At 50.0% G+C, this 21,834-nt stretch overlaps 1 protein-coding gene across 6 annotated transcripts in view; it reads left to right on the forward strand.

Annotated features, from left to right (window-relative positions):
- The first annotated feature begins 3,710 nt into the window (after window positions 1-3,710).
- The window catches only part of HOMER2 (homer scaffold protein 2), a 117,558-nt gene continuing 99,434 nt past the window's right edge, over window positions 3,711-21,834 (forward strand). For 3 of the 6 annotated variants that reach the window (XM_089906720.1, XM_089906721.1, XM_089906722.1), the window contains exon 1: window positions 3,712-3,890. In XM_089906720.1, the coding sequence (XP_089762846.1) occupies window positions 3,886-3,890 (5 nt within the window). In that variant the 5' untranslated portion in view covers window positions 3,712-3,885. Of the gene's footprint in view, window positions 3,891-21,834 lie in introns of all 6 variants that reach the window. The other 3 variants (XM_089906723.1, XM_089906724.1, XM_022554499.2) reach the window with 2 other exon arrangements.

Below are 21,834 nucleotides of genomic sequence, written 5' to 3' on the forward strand. Positions count from 1 at the left end.
TGCCACTCTCTCGCTTTGTCACAGCTTACCCTTCCCCCTCCCCATATCCTCAAGTCCATTCTCTAGTAGGTCTGTGTCTTTATTCCTGTCTTACCCCTAGGTTCTTCATGACATTTTTTTTTCTTAAATTCCATATATATGTGTTAGCATACGGTATTTGTCTTTCTCTTTCTGACTTACTTCACTCATTGATTGTGTTGCTCAAATTGTTCCAGCTTTGGCCATTGGGAGCTCTTTCAGTTAGCTCCTGTATCCCTTCCATGTACCGCCATCCCTTAGCTAGTGGGGAGCAGCCGCATAGCACAGGGAGATCAGTTCCGTGCTTTGTGACCACCTAGAGGGGTGGGATAGGGAGGGTGGGAGGGAGGGAGATGCAAGAGGGAAGAGATATGGGAACATATGTACATGTATAGCTGATTCACTTTGTTATAAAGCAGAAACTAACACACCATTGTAAAGCAATTATACCCCAATAAAGATGGTAAAAAAACCCAAAAACATACTGCCATCCCTTCGGTTTTTTGAGTACCTCCTTACTTTCTGGTACTACAAGATGCTTTATATTGGTCTTGTATTTTCCCTGCCCCAGACTACACTCAGCCATTTCTCCAGGAGCTAACTTTTGAGATACAAAAAGCAGAGACGTGGAATGTTACCCTCCTAGGCACAGAGGGTGCACAGTGCTTATCTGCCCAGGGTGCTTGGGAGATTTGCTGGCAATACAGAGGAACGGTACAGGTGGAGCCGCTCCCTGTTTCCGTAGTTTCACAGGTTTGTATATCTCTCTGGTGAGCCATCCACGGTTATTCCATTTGCCCCGGTTAGAGCGCAGAATGTCCCTCAGACCGGCTATTCATGCCGGGTGATCAGATTCTGGAGCCTCTGCTGCCCACACAGAGTGGCAGGAATTCCAGGTCCCTGAGGTTGTGCTGGTCAAGGTCTGGCCTCTCAGACTTCTGGGGACATCTCTGCCCTGCTCATTCCCAACTCTGGGTCTATCCAAATGCCAGTTTTTATTTTCCCAAGGCTGTTGTTTCAAAGTTGGCTTCTACCCCACCTCCTCTCTCTCATGCACGTTCAGTAGGTGTCCTTGCTTCCATTAGAAAAAGAAGCCCACCAGGCAAGTGTTCCCTCCACCTCTCTCTTCCACCTTCCCCTGTGGAACCTTCTCCCCGCTCCAAGGCCAACGCCTCCACCTGGGCCTGGACCCCATCCTCTCCCGGTTTCCCCAGGACCTCCCCTTCCTTCTCACATCTTCAGTCTTGTCCCCGCTCACTGGCTCTTCTTTGCTCAACCTAAAAGGATCCTCAAATCTCTTGCCCTAAAAAGAGTCTCCTTGGCCTCGCCTCAGCCTCCAGCCAGCATGGAATCTCTCCCCTTGACTGCAGGCCTCTTGATAGGAGAGACTTCACCAATCATTTCCCTTGACAACTGGGGCCACGAAGACCACGTTGATGGGAGATTTTCCACAGAAAAAGGGTGACTGTATTGGCTTCAGTGGAGGGAGGAGGTATTGATAGGGAAATTAAGTGGCCTCTCTCTAGGGAAGATTCCAAGATAGTGGAATACTACCTGTTTGGCCTCACTATGTCTTCCCAAGGTAACTTGGGTGTGCCCTTTCCATCAGTGGAGAGAAAGGAAACTCCCATTCAGGATTTGGGATACTACTTGGCCCAATGCACTGTGAATCTATCTTCTGGTACTTCTATTCCAGCTGAGCCTGCTTCTGCCATTCATCCCCCTTCTGCTGACTTCTCCCTTTGACACTGCCAGAAACCCGCACCCCTAACCAGCTTCACCTGGCCTTTGGAATTCAGCTTGTGGTAAGTTTCCTCCAGGACTAAATGCTTATCCAGTCCTGGCTCTAAACAGACTTACCTGTGCTTACAGACCCTGGCCAATTCTGTGTATCTGTGGCCCGACCTATTTGCTAATTCATTCATTCAACAACAACAACAACAACAACAAAAAAAAAATATATATATATATATATGTATTTTTTTTTTTTGTGGTACGCGGGCCTCTCACTCTTGCGGTCTCTCCTGTTGTGGAGCACAGGCTCCGGACGCACAGGTTCAGCGGCCATGGCTCACGGGCCTAGCCGCTCCACGGCATGTGGGATCTTCCCGGACCGGGGCACAAACCCATGTCCCCTGCATCGGCAGGCGGACTCTCAACCACTGCGCCACCAGGGAAGCCCTCAACAAATACTTATAGAGGACTTTCAGGTACAGTTCGAGGCACTGGAGAGACAATGATGGGCAAAAAGATATGGCTTCATAGAGTGTGCAGATGTGCCTGGGAGACATACTAAATAATTTCACAAATATAAATTACAAACAATAATTTCAATGAAGAAAAAGTACAGGAGTTCACAGTCTTGTCTGGGGCATTAGGTAAAGTTTCCACAAGGAAGTGACAGTTTAACTGAGATCTGAAAATGAGTAGGAATGGACTAGGCAAAGGGGCTGGGGTGTCAGAGACAAGAGAGGACAAAATCTTCCCAGACTGACAGAATGGCATGGGCTGAAGGGAGGATGGCCAGTTGGCTGGAGTGCAGAAAGCAAGGGGAGAAAATAAGAGGAGAAAAGGCTGGAGAGGGCAATGGGGTTACAATGCAGCAGGGCCTTACAGCCATGTTCAGTATCTTGTCTTCATCCCAAGGACAGTGGGAAGGAAACCACTGGAGCATTTTAAGAAGAGTGGTATGATCTGATTTGTAATTGAGAAAATTACTCACAGGGAGTCGCTAGCCACATGAGAAGACCCTGAGGGTTAGCAGGTAAAGTTGTGGTCCCAGGAGACATGAGGGTAGGGTTGGGGTGTTGGCCCTCCTCTATATGCTTATTCCTTGACTTTTTTACTGTCCTGAGTAAAAATAATCCTGCCCAGGCTCATGTGGGCAGTATGTTCTCAGCAGAAAATGATCCTGCAAAAGGCCCAGAGGGCGATGAAGATTAGGTTAGTCCCAGTGTCGGCCTTTAGTAGGGGATCCGGACCTGATACGTGGAAAGGAGATTAAGACTGCCCTTCTTTAAGCTCCAGTTTTGCCATCTCCATTTCCCTTGCTCTAAGCCAAGTTGATTAAGCCCCCATCCCATCTTTACCCAGGGAAGAACCCAGAACACCTGCTGCGGGTGTAGGATCCTCCCTGCCCTGCTGGCTTCCAGAATTTCATGGTGGGGGTACCCTGAGCCACCCACCTGGCGGTGGACAGCAAGATGAAAGGGGGCTATAAGGAGGGACATAGCCGTGCCCATCACAGATTCTGAAGACCTTGAGCTCAGATCTGAATGTGTGACCTTGGGCAAATCACTTCCTCTCCTGGGGCCTCGTTCCAGCATCTGCAAACTAAGGGTCGCCCCAAGTCCCCTCCAGCTGCGAGCGAGCCTCTAAATCCCCGCAGGCTGGATGCTTGCTCGCGGCACTGCGCCAAGCCCCCGGGTGGGCGTGGGGCGGGGGCGAGCCAATGCCGAATCTCAAAGGTAAGGGGGTGTGCTCGGGAGGGGGGTGGAGACCGCGGGGCGGCGCCGGGGGGACGCCGCACGCACGGCCGCGCTCCCAGCCCCTCGGCTGGGCGCCGGCCCCGGGGTCCAAGAGGTTACGTAAGGAGCCGGGCGGCGGGAGCGGGGCGGGGCGGATACCGCCCGAGCGTAGCAGCCCAGCCCCCGGCGACCAAGACCCCGCCCGCCCGCCCGCGCCTGGTGTCGGCGGCGGCGGCGGCGGCGGCGGCGGCAGGCGCGCAGCCCCGCGGAATGGAGCGGCGCCGGGGCTGAGCCGGGCGCGCACGGGCTGCCGCATGTGCCGCGCGGGGAGCGGCTGCAGAGCGGGCGGAGAGCGAACACGAGAGGCCCCGTCGGAGCGGCAGCCGGAGCAGCGCCGGAGATGGGGTGAGTGAGACCGCGCCGCGCGCGCCCCGCGCGCAACCCCAGAGGGGCTGCGGGGCCGCGGCTCGCGTCTCCCGGGCTCGGAGCCCCGAGAGCGAGCGCGCCCCTACACCCCGCGCCGGGACCCTGGAGCCAGCGAGCAGTCGGCTCCTGAGAGCCTGAGGCCGCCTGACTCCGCGCCCTCCGGCCCGGCGCGCGGACACCGGCCAGGGGCACCCCGGCCTGGGCGCGGACTTTCAGCTCCGCGCCCGTGGCCTTTCCCCTCCTAGGCAGCCCGGGCACGGGCGCGGGGGCACCGGGCGGGGACAGGCACCCTGGCCGGCCTCTGTGCTTCGGCCATTCCGTGGTCCCCTCGCTCCAGGCGCGATCAACTCCAGGGCCTGTGTTTTGGAGTCTAAGAAGCAGTTAGTCTTTCTGCACGATTGGGTTTATTACAAACAAAATGAAAATCGAAGTTTTCCTGGAAAGGGAACACACCAAATAATAATAATCCCCAGTGAAGTAATAGTGGACTTTGAGTCTGCTTTGAGATGACTGAGGATGTGTAGGTAAGGCTTCAGTCTTTGAAACAACTGAGTTGATGCTCAGGAGAGAAGTTGAAGTACTCTGTCGAAGTGACTAATGCTTCTGAGTATATAAAGTAATTTAAAAAGCAGAATTGATTTCTCCTGGGCGTCTCTTTGAGCAGTAGGCGCTGTGAGTCAGGCAGCCGCTGCTAATAACAAAATTAACTCCTTACATCTACTTACCCGATGTGAGCCCATATTGATGATGTGCTGTGCACACTCAGGGAACGGTTGCTATTCCCATTGTACAGATAAGGAAACTGAGGCCTGAAGTGGTGGGGTGATTTCTCCCAGGTTGGGCAGGCAGCTGATGAGTGTTTGTAGAAGGACGCTGAGCGCATCGGCAGAGGGGAAGCCACAGCCTGACTGTGGGCTTGGGAGTGGGGGGTGGGTAAGTGAGCCAGAGTTCCTGAGTCTCTGTGTCCCCTGCTGCTAAGGTTAGCGGCCTTCAAACAGCTTCTCAAGACCCAAAGACTTCTGCTGGGTGGGTCTAGAGAGCTTGCTTTCCTGTATGGGATTGGTGAGGAGTGGAAAGGGGAAGGATTGCCCTGGTGGCCTGACCCAGCTCTCATGGGTCAGTGGCTTTGTTGCACCTTACTCCTTACTTTACTCCAGGTAAGTTTCTGGAGTCATTCTACCGAGTGAATTTTATCTGTGTGGTCTGTAAAGTGTTTGGAGGAAACAGAGGGAGGTCAAGAGGAATTTTGAGAAGGGAAGTGTGAGAACTCCAGACCAACACGGGCAGGTCAGGGGGGACAGAGAGGGGCCAGGAGATTTGCTTAAGACATTGGTGTGGATCCAGATTTCACACATGCAGAAGGTGTGAGTGATTCTACCAGAGGCACCCTGGCTGGGAAGCAGTTTTTCTGTAACATTTCCAGTGACCTCTTGGTCAGCGATGAAAGGGCTGCTCTTTGTGCAGTGGGAAGCTTTGAGGCTCTCAGATTTCATACTTTAAAAAAAAAAAAGTATGGGAAGAAGGAGTTCGCAAATGTAGGTCTCAAGATGGAAGATAAAAGGGATCTGGGTAATTTTAACACTCTCTCTCCCCCCTCCCCCCAGCCAACACAAAACCAACCCAACACACTTGCATGATCAAAAACAAATATTTAAGTTCTGTGGTTGAGATCAAATAGTTCTGTGGAAATAAAAAAGTTTACTCATGAAAGCTTAAAGAAAATGTCAGAAAATAATTTTTGTTTGTAGAGAAGCAGGGAGGAGTAGCTTGGAGATTTTGTTTAAACATTGACTATGCCTTTCATGTAATTTTAACATCATCTGATAAATATGTTACTCACTTCTTGTAGGTAATGGTTGGTTTGTAACTCCTACCCACTTCTGCCATTTTAATATATCCACCTCTTCTATAATTTATTTGAACGTACAAACCATGGCTGTAAGTTGAGATGGAGCTAAGGGCTGGGTAAGCAGTACAGACAGAGGAGGGTGGAGGGAGCCATTTTAACCGAAAATAGAACCAATGTCATCCTTTCCGAGAGCTGAGTAGGATGGAGGGGGATGAACCAAGAAAGGGCAGCCAGTAGAAAGTCTTGCTGTGATCCTACAGCTTTGTCATGGCTCTACTGTCTAGACATGACCAAGATTTAAGGGAAAAAAACAAAAAAACCCTGAGTTTATCTCTTCCCCACTTAAGATGCTTTTCCTCATTCAGATGTTCACTGCTATTTCCTGCTTCTCTTCTGAGAAGTATTTTGCATTAAGTGTGTGGTTTCCCCAGTAAGTTTGTGTTCTCACTCCCCAGGGAAGCTGCTTCATACCTTCTCCCCTTCTCAGACCTCTCTCTCCTCCCCCTGCACACCTTGCATCCCTTTTCATTGACAAAATAGAGCCACAGTCCAAGGAAAAGCCTCATCTTCCTGCCACGCCTACAGTCCCGTGTGCAGCTGCTCCTGTGTTTTCCTTCCCACCTGTTGTCCTACCAGAGGCTCACCCCTCCTGGCGGACCATTCATCCCATCCCCTTTCACCTTGTCAGGGAACATTTCTTGTTCTCTCACCTTCCTCTCTCTCCAGGGTCTTTCCCATCAGGGCACAAACATGTTTTAGTTCAGTGCTGTCCAGTAGAACTTTCCACACTGATGGAAACATTCTGTATCTGCGTGGTCCAGTACCGCTGCCACCAGCCACATGTGGCTCTGGGGCACTTGAAATGTGGCTAGTGCGGCTGAGGACCTGAATTTTTAATTCAAGTTTAAATAGCCACAAGCGGCTAGTGGCCGCCATATCGGACAGCACAGCTTTAGCATCTCTTGTTTTACATCCCTGTCCTTCTTCTGTTCCACCTCTTTGCTCCCCTTCACCTGAAAACATCTCAAAAGAGAGGTCCAAACCCACTGTCTCCATTCATTTCCTTCACCTACCATTTGTTAGCCCTTCACAGTCTACAGTCTGGCTTCTGTCCCCACCTCTTCACCAGAACTGTTGGGTCACTGATGACCTTGTCCTTGTCTTCCTCCCCTTCTCAGCAGCCTTCCTCCGCCATGGCCACTCCCTCCTCCTTCCCACCACACTCTCCTGGGTTTCCTCGTCCCTTCCTGACGGCTCCTCTTCAGTCTCGCTGCTGGTTGCTCCTCTTTCTGACCTCAGTGTGATGGGGTGGGTTGTTTAGGAACTTGTCCTGGTTCCTTTTTGTTGTCAACACTCTCTTCCTAGGTAATGTTATCCCATCCCAACCCCATCCCCCCATGGCTTTTTAAAATTTTTTAAGTTTTAAAATTTTTATTTATTTATTTGTTTATTTTGCGGTACGCAGGCCTCTCACTGTTGTGGCCTCTCCTGTTGTGGAGCACATGCTCCGGACGCGCAGGCTCAGCGGCCATGGCTCATGGGCCCAGCCGCTCCGCGGCATGTGGGATCTTCCCGGACCGGGGCACGAACCCGCGTCCCCTGCATTGGCAGGCGGACTCTCAACCACTGCGCCACCAGGGAAGCCCCTTTTTAAAATTTTTTATAAATTTATTTATTTATTTATTTTTGGCTGTGTTGGGTCTTCGTTGCTGCGTGCAGGCTTTCTCTAGTTGTGGCGAGCAGGGGCTACTCTTCGTTGCAGTGCGCTGGCTTCCCATTGCGGTAGCTTCTCGTGTTGCAGAGCATGGGCTCTAGGCGCTCGGGCTTCAGTAGTTGTGGCACGCGGGCTTAGTTGCTCTGCAGCATGTGAGCTTTTCCCAGACCAGGGATCGAACCAGTGTCCCCTGCATTGGTAGGTCGATACTTAACCACTGTGCCGCCAGAGGAGTCCCCCCATGGCTTTAAATACTCTCTATATGCTGGTGACTCCCATGTTTGTATTTCTAACACAGCCCTTTCTCAGGGCTTCCTGCTCTTGTCCATGCATGGAGCTCTTGATATTCCTTCCAGATCTCTCCCTCCCTCTTTCTTCCCCATCCCAGTCCATGGCCCCACCGTCCACCCATTTGCAAGAGTCGTCCTTGATTCTTCTCTCCCTTACCCCTGACATCCAGGCTGTCAGTGGGTCCCAGGGGTTCTACTTCTGAGATGTTATCTGGGGTGCATTCTCCTCTCCCTAGAATCATAGCTCCTACTCTAGCCCTGGCCACTGTAGCCTCCTTCCTGGGCTAACTTCCTAACAGTCCCCCCAGCTTCCACTCTGGGGTGTCTCCAGTCCATTCTCCACATGGGAGCCCGAGTGATCGGCTTTTCAATCAGGTCACATCACTCTTTTCCTTAAGCACCCTCCAGCCGACAGGCAGCTGGCTTGTGCCCCGCCATCCCAGTCACTCTGGCCGTCCCTCACTGCCTTCTGCTAACACTGGCCTCCTTTCTTTTCTTGCCCTGCCTGGGAGGCCTTTGAACTTGCTCTTCCCTCTTCCTGGAATGTTCTTGCCCTGACTCTGCAAATACCTTCCTCCTTCTCATCCTTGGCATTTTGACATCAGGATCTCCTGCTCAGGGAACTTTCCTGACCACCCCTGTTAAATGCTGACAGTAGCCACACTTTGTTCCCACAATTGCTCACCACAGCACACCTGCTGTCGTTTGAGTTCTACCATCTACCTTCCCCAGTAGCATCCCTAGAGGACAGGGTCTTCTGTTTTTCGCCAGTGAATCCCAACAGCTAGCACAGTGTGTAGCACCTAATAGGTCCTCAATAAATTTTTTGATTGAGTTAATGCTTGAATGTGGTGGGCAGCCTTGCTTGGATTATGGCCTGGAAGTTGTGGATTACCTTTTATATAGCACACTAAATTGAGAGTTGCAAGGGCCAAGAGAGAAAGAAATCACATTTGGATGCAGTTTTCTTTTAATGCTAAAGCAAGCCATTTAGCTTTTATTGTGACTTGGGTTAATTTTCAGGCTGTCGGCTCTCACCCGATCACTGGGGTTGTAAATTACCTTTTTACCTGCCTGCAGAAGGCTAACAGAAAAGCCAGCTTGTCTGCTGTTGTGGCTTGTGGATGATTTTGTCAGTGTTTACAAACAAGATCTACTGTATTTCTGTTTGGCTTCAGTTTACACTCATTTGTTTTGTTCAGCCAAGATTACGTTGCAATGTAACAATCTTGGTTATCTAACACCGTGGGCCTTCTTTTGGTAATCTATACCGATTAGCTTTCTTCTGATGACCATTCCTTCTCCTTTCATTTTCCACTCCCTCTGAATCACACCTAATTGCATAGTTCCTACAAATTACAGACTTTTCTTTGGGGTTTGTGTTGACTAAAATAGATAACAGTCTCTCAGATATATTGAGGAAACTTGTCTTCTCTTGGTCCTGTTGTGGGGTTTTTTGTTTTGTTTTGTTTTTTTATTTATTTTTGGCTGCGCAGCGCGGCTTTGGGATCTTAGTTCCCCAACCAGGCCCACAACAGTGGAATGCAGAGTCCTAACCCCTGGACCACCAGGGAAGTCCCCTGTTGTGGGTTTTTTAAGCTTTTTGAGGTTCACTCAGTCTCTTCATCTGTAAGGCAGTTGGAGAGTCTACTGGGGATCCGGGATGAGCAAACCTACTAGTTAGTTCCTGCCCTTGTGGAGTTTTGAGGAAGAGGAGATAAGCCACATATGCAAGTACCAGCTTTATGTGTGAGTTTCAACAAACTATTGTAATCCATAGGGTGTCAGAGGAACTATCTGGGGAACTTAGGAAAGATGCCCCAGTACACTATGGGGAGATGCTTAGGGAGACCATTAACATGTAGGATCACCCTCATTATTTAGAAGCCCTTAGTGTCACCCTGAGTGTCAGAGATGGAAAAATACACAGTACTTGGCATGGGGTAGACACTAAGTAAATATGTACTGAATGAATGAGTGAATAGGAATAAATGAATACTCACTTTGGGTTGACTTTCACTTTGGGAAGATGCCATCATTCTTGTTGGAAACAGTCCTGAAACAACTGGCCTTGAAGGTTTTAGAATGGAATTGAGGGCACGTTTGCTGCTGTGCACAGCCCCCTGAAGAAGGACCCAGAGCAGAGCAGGTGGCTTGGTTTTGTCCGCTGGACTCAATGATTTGTGTAAATTACTAGGTTTCTTTTCTGTAATGGCTTCTGGGGAACTCAAGAGACAGATGTGTGGTCCCCCTTAGGCAAATTTATCAGACCTCATCCTTTACCTTTATTCCTCATTCAGTTGTATGGCCCTGCCCTTGTTTTACCTTCACCCTTTTTCATCTACCGCTTTTTTTTTTTTTAACAAAGTGTAAATAGCTTTGCTTTTTTCTAATTATAAAAATGTTACATGTTCCTACTAAAAAATAACAGCATAAAGGAGGAAGTGAAAATTCCTTGTCATCCCACATTGCAGGGATAACCTCCATCAGCAATCGTATGTCTGTCTTTGTAGACTTTTCCATGTATTGGAATATATATGTCTCCGTGTCTAGATCTATGTCTACATAAAACAAGTATATTTTTATCCAAATGGAATCATATCATACATCTGTTTTGTAACGTAAGTTTTTCAACTTAAAATACCTTGAATGGACATCTTTCCATGCCAATCACTATAAATATACATCATCATTTAAATCCAAAACTACTTCTGATTTGTCATTTTGCTGAATTTTATACATCCTTGCAAACCTGCTTAAGTCCTTTCTAGAACAAGGCAGGGTATAATTTAAAAAATAAAAAAGACATTTTGATAATCTTTTAAAGCAGTTGTTTGCTTTAAATGAATTGCTGAAGGAAAGAAATGGTAGAGGAAACCAGGATCACAATTAACGTTGGGTAATTTGCAGTGACTGTGTAATTTTGAGTGAGTCACTGCTCCTTAGTGAATCTTGGTAAGAACACCAAGGATTCGTCGTTGTTGCTAAGGGTGTTGGTGGACCAGGACCCAGCTGCTCAAACTGTTTCTGCTTGTTTGGAAATATCAGGGCAGAGTAATTCTGCTTTAAGACCTGGAGGAGAAGGCGCTCTACAAGCAGAAAGCACCCGTGCCCACCCCTGAGCACCCCTTCTCCTGCAAAGTCCTTTGTCTGGTGGGCATCAGGCCCCTCCTGCAGAGAGGCTTCCCTTGGCGAGGGGATTGGCAGGGACATACATACAGGAGGGGTGGTACAGTCCCTGCTTCAGTTGTCAGGCAATTAAAGAAAAACACCTGGGTAAATCCTGTGACATGTTACTCAGCCAGCATTGGCATCTAAAACCTTTGGAGAAAGACTTCCTTTTGGCATATGGAGTGGGGCTGGGAGCTCCTTTTCCCTTTGAAAAGAAAAACTTCCTTCACCTTTGTCAGACGAAAGTGAACAGCAGCCCCCAAACAGGTTTACAATAGAGAAAAAGCATTTTTCCAGAGTATTCGAACTCTCAGGTGTAACAGGTCCTGACCTTGTGGATCTTGAGGGTTAGACTTTGGTTTTTTTCTAGCATGAAGATAAATTAAGCAAAAAGCAGCCTCGAGAGGAATTGAGGCAAAGAGCTTCTTTCTAAATTCGCATGGGTTTGGAGACGCTGGTCCCCAAGCCCCGTGTGTTCTGTGTCTGCGCTTCCAGGTACTGCTCACGCAGGCTGCCCCCAAGTCGTATTTATAGGCTTGGAGGCACGCGCTGGCAGCAGGAGCCGGTGTCCTCTAGCGGGTGTGCGTTGGGTGGGAACAGTGTCAGGTTGGAAACCTCTGCTGAATGTACGATGAAGCCTCCAGAAGTTCTGCCGCCGGGTGCTGTTAGTCATATGGTATCATTCTGGTAGAATTTATTTAAATTATATTTCAAATTAGCTTGTTAGAATAAAAATACGCGTGTGGGGAACACATTTAGACATTTGTCAACGACTAGAGATTTTTTTTTTTCTTTTTAAACAGTTTTATTCACAAGCCTGGTTGATTGTCTTCTTCTTCTTCTTCTTCTTCTGAGGAATTGGGGACCGTGGCGCCCCCTCACCCCATGCAGAAAAGCTTAGGATAAGGCATCGCCACCAGCCAAAGCAGTTAGCTTGAGAGCTGTGCAGTAAGAGACCCTTTAGTACCCAGGTGCCTCCCAGCCGAGGTGAGGCTGAGGCCCAGCTACCAGGGGGGCTCTGACGGTCCCTTTTTTGTTGCCTTGTCCTGGGGAGATCTTGGTCCAGATCACCAGTGAGGGGCAGAACTGCCCAGCCGGCCCTTTGTCCTCCTTCCTCCCTTTGTGCTCTGGGGGAAATCTTGTCTGTGGGTTTTGGGGTAGGGGTTGTCCACAGGGATCCAATTAACGAGGAATATTGTAGACCCTGCTGCCCAGGCATTGGATCCCTTTGGGGATTTTTAATTGGGAAAGCTTTTAATTGGGGTTGTTGAGATAAATGCAGAGCAGGAGAGTTGTTTGTCCTGGGGGGGCGTGGGGTGATGGAGAAAAGGTCCTCCTGGGGAAGACGAATGGAGCCTGTTTCGGGAAGCTCCAAAGGGCAGGAAAAGGAGGTCTCGGTGGAGGCGGCATCAAGGCTGATTTCAGGTCATGGGCCTGAGGATGAGCTCTCTAACTCCTCCGAGCGGACTGAAGATAAAGCTGGCTGTCTCGGGCTTCCCTGGTGGCGCAGTGATTGAGAGTCCACCTGCCGATGCAGGGGACACGGGTTCATGCCCCGGTCCGGGAGGATCCCACATGCCGCAGAGCGGCTGGGCCCGTGAGCCATGGCCACTGAGCCTGCGCATCCGGAGCCTGTGCTCCGCAACGGTAGAGGCCACAACAGTGAGAGGCCCGCGTACCACAAAAAGACAAGAAAACAAAAAAACTGGCTGTCTCAGCAAGATGAGTCCATTGTCATGGACGGCCACCTGTCAGGGGGGCTCAGGGGGGCTCAGTACAGACCCCAGCCCCCCTGGTTGGCTGTGTGAGCTTGGACAAGTCATTTTATCTCTCTAAGCTTCACTGTCTTCAGCTGTTAAAGGACTGAGATGATTAATGAGAAAAATGTGTGTAAAGCACTTAGCACAACATCTCACACATAAATGTTTCATCAGTGGTGGCCAAATTCACCGTGATCATCATGATCATTTCTGTTTTGGGTAGGAGGTTGGCAGGTGTACTCCTCAAGGTACTCCTGAGGTACCTTATGGAGTACATGGTTGGGAATGGTCCATTCTTCATCTTTAATCCTCTTGGGCGCTCCCCTGAGTCCTCAGCTGCTGGCCAGTCCTGAGTACTGCCAAGGTTGGTTCCCTGTCACTGGATGACCCGGAGAATATGCGGTTTGCCTTCTGAAGCTCTCGTTCATATCACTAAGCCTCTCCAGTCGTGTGGGTGGAGGAATGTTACCAGTCAGTGGACAAGGAAGGTTAGGAAGCTGACCCACCCATCCCAACAAGAAAGCCAGTCTACCAACCAGTTGCTTTCATGGGGAGGTGCAAGCGTGGACAAAAAACCCAAGGAGCTCTCCCCGTTGTGGGCATCAGACTAGGGATTTGTGTTGCTGGTTAGGGAACCCTTCATTGTATATTCATTCTCTTATTCTTTCAAGGAATCGTGGCCGTCTACCTTGTGTCAGGCACTGTTGTAGGTGCTGGGAACAAACACAATGATGACCATTCATGGTCCCATGATGCTTGCAGTCTAGTGGGGAGGTGGACATCAACCAACATTACCTAGTGGACTAACGTGGGAGGGATATGGGACCAGGGGCCATGTGGACTAGACAGTAGTTGGTTTCAGAGGCTCATATCTCTGATTCCCACCCACTTATATGGATCTGAACTCCTTTCTCATCACCCTTCATCTGTTCATCAGCTCCTGTAGCTTTCTTTTTTATAATTAAAAAATTTTTTTAATTAATTAATTTTTATTTTTGGCTGCATTGGGTCTTTGTAGCTGCGCGGGGGCTTTCTATAGTTGCAGCGAGTGGGGGCTACTCTTCGTTGCAGTGCATGAGCTTCTCATTGCAGTGGCTTCTCTTGTTGCCGAGCACGGGCTCTAGGCACGCGGACTTCAGTAGTTGTGGCTTGCGGGCTCTAGAGCACAGGCTCAGTAGTTGTGGCACGCAGGCTTAGTTGCTCTGCGGCAAGTGGGATCTTCCCGACCAGGGCTTGAACCTGTGTCCCCTGCATTTGCAGGCGGATTCACTGTGCCACCAGAGAAGCCAATCCTATAGCTTTCTTGACTCTTTGACCAATGACCAGCCCCTAGCTCTTGAGCACCCTCTCTGGGCCAGGCTCCAGGAGGACAGAGGTTGTTAGAACAGGGTCCCTGCCCTCCTGAGGCAGATGGATGGTGGGCAGCTAATTAGGGCAGTGAGATTAGCCCTTGTATTGAAATATGAACAAGGATGAAATGCTTAACTCTGCAAGAAGTTAGAGAAGGCTTCTTGAAGGAGATGACCTTGGAACTGAGTCTTGAAGGACGAGTAGGAGTTTCCCAGGCAGACAGAAAGGCAGGACAAGGCGAAGCATTTAGATGGAGAGAGCTTCCCATAGGAGGCAGTGGAGTATGGAGATCAAGAACAGAAACCTGTACACACGCCTGGCTTGGCCATTCGCTGTCTGTATGACTTGGAGCAAGATACTGACCTTCTTTGACCTTCAGTTTCCTCATCTGTGAAATGGGAATGATAATAGTACCAACGTCATAGTGTGGTTGTGAGGATTAAATGAAGTACACATTATGATGTGCGTTAGCTGTTAGTAGTGGGCAGGGAGGTGAGAAAGAATGTGAAGTACATGGTGAGTGTGGAGAAGGGGTCAGGAAGGTATAGACATGAAGGAAAGGCCTTTGTGCCAAGTGGTTGGGACTTCATCCTGTGGGTGGCAGGGAGCCAGCCATGGGTGAGGCTGGAGGTGGGGGGAGCAGTTAGTCTTGGCACCAGAGAATGAGGCCTGACCCCCAGGGCAGTGGCAGGCAGTGGGCTCAGAGAGGAAGAGGTGACTTGGGGTAGGAGGCAGAAACATGCTGTATCCCATGGAATTGGACTTCAGTCTATACATAATGAGGGAACACTTTCAGTTTTGAAGAGAAGAATGTTACTTGTGTTAGGAAAATTATTCCAGAGATGGTAATGAAGGGTTGCATAGAAAGTTAAGAGATTAGAGGAAAGAGACCTCATAGGAACTAGCCACAGTCAGGCAAGAAATGTTGAGAGCAGAAAGAAGATATGGCACAGACTTATGTAATGTAAACCTTGCCCTGTTCTGTTTCAGATCTGAGGCGGCTTCTAGGAATGAACATAATACAATAAAATAGAAAAATATATGTAAGACACCTTGCTGGAGGTGAGAGGTAGAAAGCTTGAACGTCTTTCCTATAGAGTCGCTAAGTTAGGACACAAATTAAACTATTATTTAATGAGAACTTAGTGGGTTGGAGTTACCATGCAGAGTGTGTCTATATAATATCTCATTTAATTCTCACAACAACCCTCACTTTCATAGTTGGAGACACTGGACTTGAGAAATCAGTAATCTGTTCAAGCTTCTAGCCAGGAAGTGACAGAGTTGGAAACCAAGTTCAAGCCTGTTTGAGAAGCAGAATCCATGTTCTTGAGATGCACTTTCTGGAGGCCAGAGACACCCTGAGAGTCAGGTGGGAGGTGGACACACGGCTCTTGATTGTTGGAATGAGAGAAAGGGAGAAGCAGAGTTGCCAGCAATTCAGATATTTCTAGACGGTATGGCTGAGTGGATGGTGGTGCCATTAACCAAGACTGGGAACACAAGAGGAGGTGCAGTTTTGGGGAGGGAATTGATGAGGGTTTAGTCTGGGGTGATTATGGTAAATTTCCACTTGTGGTGTGTCATATGGAGTGGCCTCTGTCAGTAGAAATTCAGCCCTAGCACTTAGCAATTAGGATAGAATCAGAGGTACAGATTTGAGAGCCATCACCTCTGAGATGGATTTGATCAGCCAAGGAGGGAGTGGGTCAAGAAGGTGAAGATGGAACTCTGGGAAAGGATGACAGTTGAAGAGAAGGAAAAGAAGCCAGTGGGTGAGTCTTAGAGGTGATGACATTGGAGGAAGGCTGGAGGAGAGAGGTGTCGCAGAAGCCAGGGAAGAGGAGGCTGAAAAGGGAGGTGTACTCAACAGGAGTGAAGACCTCAGAAAGCTGGGTGGGGACCCAAGGTGCATGCTGCTAAATACCACTGTGAGGGTGGGAGTGTTAGGGCACTGATGGATTTTAAGAGCAGCTTCAGCCAAGTGTGAAGGCATAAATCCATCTGCAGTGATTTAAGGAGTGAGCATGTGGTAGGGAAATAGAGAAGTCTGGCTGAAGATGAAGGTGAGTTTGAGGATGAGTCAGGGTAGAAGGAAGGCTGATTTTTATTTCATAATTGAGCATGTTGGAAGTCTGAGGGGGAAGGGAAAGGAGGAGGTTGAAGGCATTAAAGAAAGATGAGAGGTAGTGAGGTTGGAGGCAGGCGGGAACTAGAACAAGAGCTTTCGGCTGGGAGGGTCATCCTTAGAGACCAGGCAAGGTGCAGGTATGGAGGCATTTTGAGGCTGTGGTGGAAACGGGAATGAGGGAGCTGGGTCGACTGGCGTTTTTTGTTTTTGTTTTTTTTTAATTTTATTTATTTTTGGCTGTGTTGGGTCTTTGTTGCTGCGCGTGGGCTTTCTCTAGTTGCGGCGAATAGGGGCTACTCTTCGTTGCGGTGCACGGGCTTCTCATTGCGGTGGCTTCTCTTGTTGCGGAGCATGGGCTCTAGGCGCGCGGGCTTCAGTAGTTGTGGCACGTGGGCTCAGTAGTTGCAGCACACAGGCCCTAGAGTGTGTGGGCTTCAGTAGTTGCGGCACATGGGCTCAGTAGCTGTGGCGCACGGGCTTAGTTGCTCCGCGGCATGTGGGATCTTCCCGGACCAGGGCTCAAACCCATGTCCCCTGCCTTGGCAGGCGGATTCTTAACCATTGTGCCACCAGGGACGTCCCAACTGGCTTTTCCTTCTCAGTGTGAGCTGAGGAATTGATCTGAGAACGAGGCGGTAGTTTGGGAACAGAGGAAATGCTTTGGTACAGCTGGTTGTTGGGGGTGGGGCAGGGGGTTAGCTGGGGCAAATACAGATTTGTGAGCAACCTGAGGGACTAGTTGGGGATTCAGGAATGTGAGTTTGCAAAGGTGCCAGTCTCCACAGCTAGACTACTTGCCAACATCCAAGCGACCTGGGGGCAGGAGCAGACGCAAGCAGTCCCAGACCCAGATGATGGGCAGTCAGAGACGGCCACCCTGGTTGGATTCCAGGTGCTTTGCTCTCTGCAGCTGTCGGGGATGCTGCGTAGGAGGAGGGGAGAGCCTGCTTCATCCCCATCAGTCCCCTTTTTGCTTTCGCTTCTCTGAGTAGCCAGTCACTGTTATGTTGTTAATAATTCTTCCAGACCTTTTCTAAAAAATGCATTAAAGTTCTTGCCAGCATGACCTCTTTGAGTAATGAGATCTGTAAGTTTATTAACCTCTGTGAGAAGTGGATTTCCTTGCTCCATGGGAGCAGATAATCTCTTGGAGGGAATGAACATTAATGTGGTGACCTGCAGGGTCAGCTCGACACCTGAGGGCAGAGGCAGGGTGAGGATGGCTTATCTGTGCCCTCTCCCCCACCATCTGATGTAGGATGTGTCCCATGGAAGATGGACTGAGTGCTTCTGCACAGCGCTGTCTCCTTGACCTCACTCTGAGTCTTGCAGTGGCCCAAAGCTGAGATGGTAAGAAAAACCAGACCATAACAAAACCTCATTTCTTTTGATGAGTCTGATTCTCTAAGTATGAGAAGGGGAAGGGAGGGCATGGGAGCACTGAGTCTTACGCAGACAAGAATATCTAGACTGTGGGTCAATTCACAGGGCGCCCAGCTAAGTAGCGATGATTCATGACTTCATCTTCTTTAGTTTGGCGTTTCCAGCCTGCTCTAACCTAGCCTGACCTACCCGTCTTCTGTGTACCTGAATACTTGGCCCATGCCCCTCTATATTGTTTATCACATAAAACATTTGATTATAAGACAATGGGGTTTTTTGTTTGTTTGTTTGTTTGTTTTTGGCTGCGCCATGTGGCATGCGGGATCTTAGTTCCCTGACCAGGGATCGCACCTGCGCCCCCTGCATTGGAAGCACAGAGTCTTAACTACTGGACCGCCAGGGAAGTCCCTATAATACAATGTTATATCAACATAATGTCATAATCTGCTTCCCCCCAATCCTTGCCAACCAGACCAGCACAGTCCAATAGAAATATGAAGGCCACGTATGTAATTTTATATGTTCTATTGTCCATTTAAAAAAAAGCAAAAGAAACAGGTGAAATAAATTTTAATGTATTTTAAACAAATACATCCAAAATATTATCATTTTAACATTTAATGATTTAAATCAGACATGGTTCCTCTTATTCCCATGGAATTTACATTCTGGTGAGGGAGACAGATTCCTCCTGTCTCTGCCCACTCCCAGCCCTCGCCTCCCCCCAACAACAGAAAAACCTCTTAAAAGCATCCACAAATAAAGTAACTGCAAGTCATGCTCAGTGCCATGAGAGAGAAGCAAGGGCTGAGACTGACTTTAGAATGTATGTTTATGAGCTGCCTCTGAAGAGGTGACATTTAAGCTGCTACATCACGTGAAGAACAGGAGCAGACCATTCTAGGTGGAGGAGCAGGTGTAAAGACCCAGCATGGGAAGGAGCTGCCCAGAATGTTTGAGAAATTGAAATCAGACCTGTGGGGCTGGCTGGCAGCAGTGAGAGGAGGGTGCCCAGTCTGAGGTTGGAGAGAAGTAGGAAGGAATGAAGGTGGACGGGACCTCATAGGCTGTGGCATGGACTATGGTATTTTTTTGTTTGTTTGTTTTGCGGTACGCGGGCCTCTCACTGTTGTGGCCTCTCCTGTTGCGGAGCACAGGCTCCCAACGCTCAGGCTCAGCGGCCATGGCTCACGGGCCCAGCCCCCCCCCGCGGCATGTGGGATCTTCCCGGACCGGGGCACGAACCTGCATCCCCTGCATCGGCAGGCGGACTCTCAACCACTGAGCCACCAGGGAAGCCCTGGACTATGGTTTTTATTTGAGATGCCGTGAGATTGGATAAGACTGAAGGTTTTTTTAAAAAATTTATTTTTGGCCGCGCTGCGTGGTGTGTGGGATCTTAGTTCCCTGATCAGGGATCGAATCTGCACCCCCTGTATTGGAAGCACGGAATCACAACCACCTTACTGCCAGGGAAGTCCAAGACTGAAGGGTTTTAATAGACCTGCAACACGGCCCTTCCTAATTTCTAAGAAGACTTTTCTGGTGCTCTGTGGAGAATGGAATGAAGAGGATGAGCCCTGAGCAAGAAGTGACAGGGTTCCTGGGTTCCAGTTCAAAGAGGATGCTGGCTGAGCCTAAGGTTGCAGAGGGGAGGGAGTGAAGTGGGCAGATTCCACAGATGGTTTGGAGAACTTTCAGAGGGATTGGATATGGGCTAAGGTTAAGGGAGAGGGAGGAAATAAAGAGGACCCATTTGGTTTGGGGGTTAAGCAAATAGTAGGTGTAGGGAGGCCGACAGGAGGAGCAGGTTAGGTGTGGAGTGGGTGAGTCAAGGTCAAGTAACTGCATCATGTTGAGCCAGAGGTTGTGAGTGGAGCTGGGCAGAAGACAGTGGATTGTATGCAGCTTGGGCTCAGCGGAGGTCAGACTGGAGGTAGATGGCGTGAGGTCACGATGGATCGGGAGGGTAGGCAGAGGGGGAGAGGGCTCAGGAACACACACTGTCGAGGGGCAGGTAGAAGAGGAGGAGCCAGCAAGGAAGACAGAGGAGGAACGCCCGGGGAGGGAGGAGGAACTGGGGCCGTGCCTCCAGGCGGAGGGCTTGGGCATCAGTGTCAAGCGCTGCTGAGAAGTGGCCTGGGACTGGGTGCCATGGTGGCCGCTGGTGGCCCTGACCTCAAACCAGTCAGTGACGAGGTGGGGCCGGACACCAGGTGGGCTGGAAGTTGAATGGGAGGCTGGAACAAGGGTTGCGTGGGGGATGCGTGGACCACTTTTTCAAGAAGTTGACTGTTTAGGGAGCAGAGGAATGAGACAACATGAGAGGCTGTGGGTAAAGGGGGAAGGTATTTAAGATAGGAGAACTCCAGCATGCACGGATGCTGGCAGGAATGCTGCCCAAGAGAAGCGAGGTGACAGAGGAGCCCAGGCCTTGAGAAGATGACAGGCATGGGGCTCAGGGCATCAGGGGAAGAATTGTCCCCTGGAGTGGGGAGAGGGAGGCACCCTCTCCTGGAAAGGAGGGAAGGAGGCCACAGTGGGAGCAGATAGAGGCAGGTCTGGGTGGGGTGGAAGATGCATGAGTTCCAGTCCAAGCCTCCTGTTTTCTCCATGATATTTGAGACAAGGTCATCAGCTCGCAGAAAGGGTGGAGGGGCTTCCCTGGTGGCGCAGTGGTTAAGAATCCGCCTGCCAATGCAGGGGACGTGGGTTCGAGCCCTGGTCTGGGAAGATCCCACCTGCCGCGGAACAACTAAGCCCGTGCGCCACAGCTACTGAGCCTGCACTCTAGAGCCCATGCCACAACTACTGAAGCCCGCGCGCCTAGAGCCCGTGCTCTGCAACAAGAGAAGCCACTGCAATGAGTAGCCCCTGCTCGCCACAACTAGAGAAAGCCCACGCGCAGCAACGAAGACCCAACGCAGCCAAAAATAAATAAATAAACAAACAAATAAATTAATTAATTGAAAAAAAAGGGTGGAGGACTGGGTGTGGGAAGTTTGAGAAGAAGAAAAAGGTGTGAAATTGGGAGCAGGTGGTAAGCCTCCCAGAGAAACCCAGGCTTTGTAGGCCATTGCAGAGTGACAGTTTGAGGTCCGAGAACATGCCTTTAAAGTGAAACATGTCCACCCGATTTTGTGATGTTGCCCGGTTGCTTGGGTGTGGGCATGGGAAGCGGATGGCAGGACGCATCAGGCTGAGAGGCAGGGTATTCCCACGGGGTTGGGAACAGTGATAGCCCGTGGGAAGGGTATGAGCCATTCAGGGAAGGAAGGGAAGTCACTGAAGGGCATGGGGAAGAAGGCATTGGACTGGCGGAGGTCAAGGGGCTGAGTCCAGGGTGCTGGCGGCTATCCGTGTGGTGACAGGAGGTGGCTGGAAGAAGCAGCTGGGCTCGGAGCTGAAGCCCCTGATCAATGACCGGATCAATGACCGGAAACACCTGGAGGCTGGTGAGGGTGGGGAGGGGAGGCAGGTGGCTGGAATGGTCTCGCCTTCAAGCGCTCAGAGAGAGCCATGTGCTGGGGGGGCCACAAGGACACCAGTCGCCCGTCTCCCCTTGTGTTCTGCTTTTGTAGGAGGCGAGAGGAGCAGACTGGCTGTGCGTGGTATGCGGAGTGCTATCCTCAGGGACCAGCCTAGTGTCAGTTAAGGCATGAAGGTGAAGGGAATATTCTGGCTGGACAGCTGGTGCCCGCTGATTTCAAGGACTTCAGTGAGGCCACAGAGGATTTGAGAGTGTAGGGAGGAGCGAAGGACTGGCTCCAATTTGGGGATGAACAGAGCAGGGAGGACCGAGAGCCTGGATGATGCTGGGTGACTCAGAGGGTGTGGCCTCCTGGCTCTCCCCGAGGTAAAGGGGTGGGAAGTGGGGCACATCTTCCCGAGCATGTGAAAGACTTGGGGATTTTGAGTTGATGGTGAGTTCCATGTGAGTCCACCCAGGTGGTGTGGTTGTCTCGAAGGCTGGCTAAAACTTTGAAGACCTCAGTCGAAGTATGAAAATAGCTATAATAGAGGTGATGGGTGTGCTTCACTCTGCATCTAGAATGTTGTATTTAGTTCTGGGTGTCAGAGTTCATCCAATTTAGAAGGGAGAGCAGAGCAGGAGGGGTCTGGACACATGTTTCCTGAGGATGATTTGAAGGAAGTTTTCTTAAAATGAAGTCCCTATATGCAGTTCAGGGGTCTGTGAACACCCCTCCCCACAAACTGTATGAGCATTGTGTATGTGCATGTGCTTTTCTAGGGAGGATGGCCATAGTTTTTTGC

Source organism: Delphinapterus leucas, chromosome 2, assembly GCF_059928025.1.
Source record: "Delphinapterus leucas isolate spDelLeu-1000000601 "Yukka" chromosome 2, BTC_Dleu_Yukka2, whole genome shotgun sequence".
NCBI lineage: Eukaryota > Metazoa > Chordata > Mammalia > Artiodactyla > Monodontidae > Delphinapterus > Delphinapterus leucas.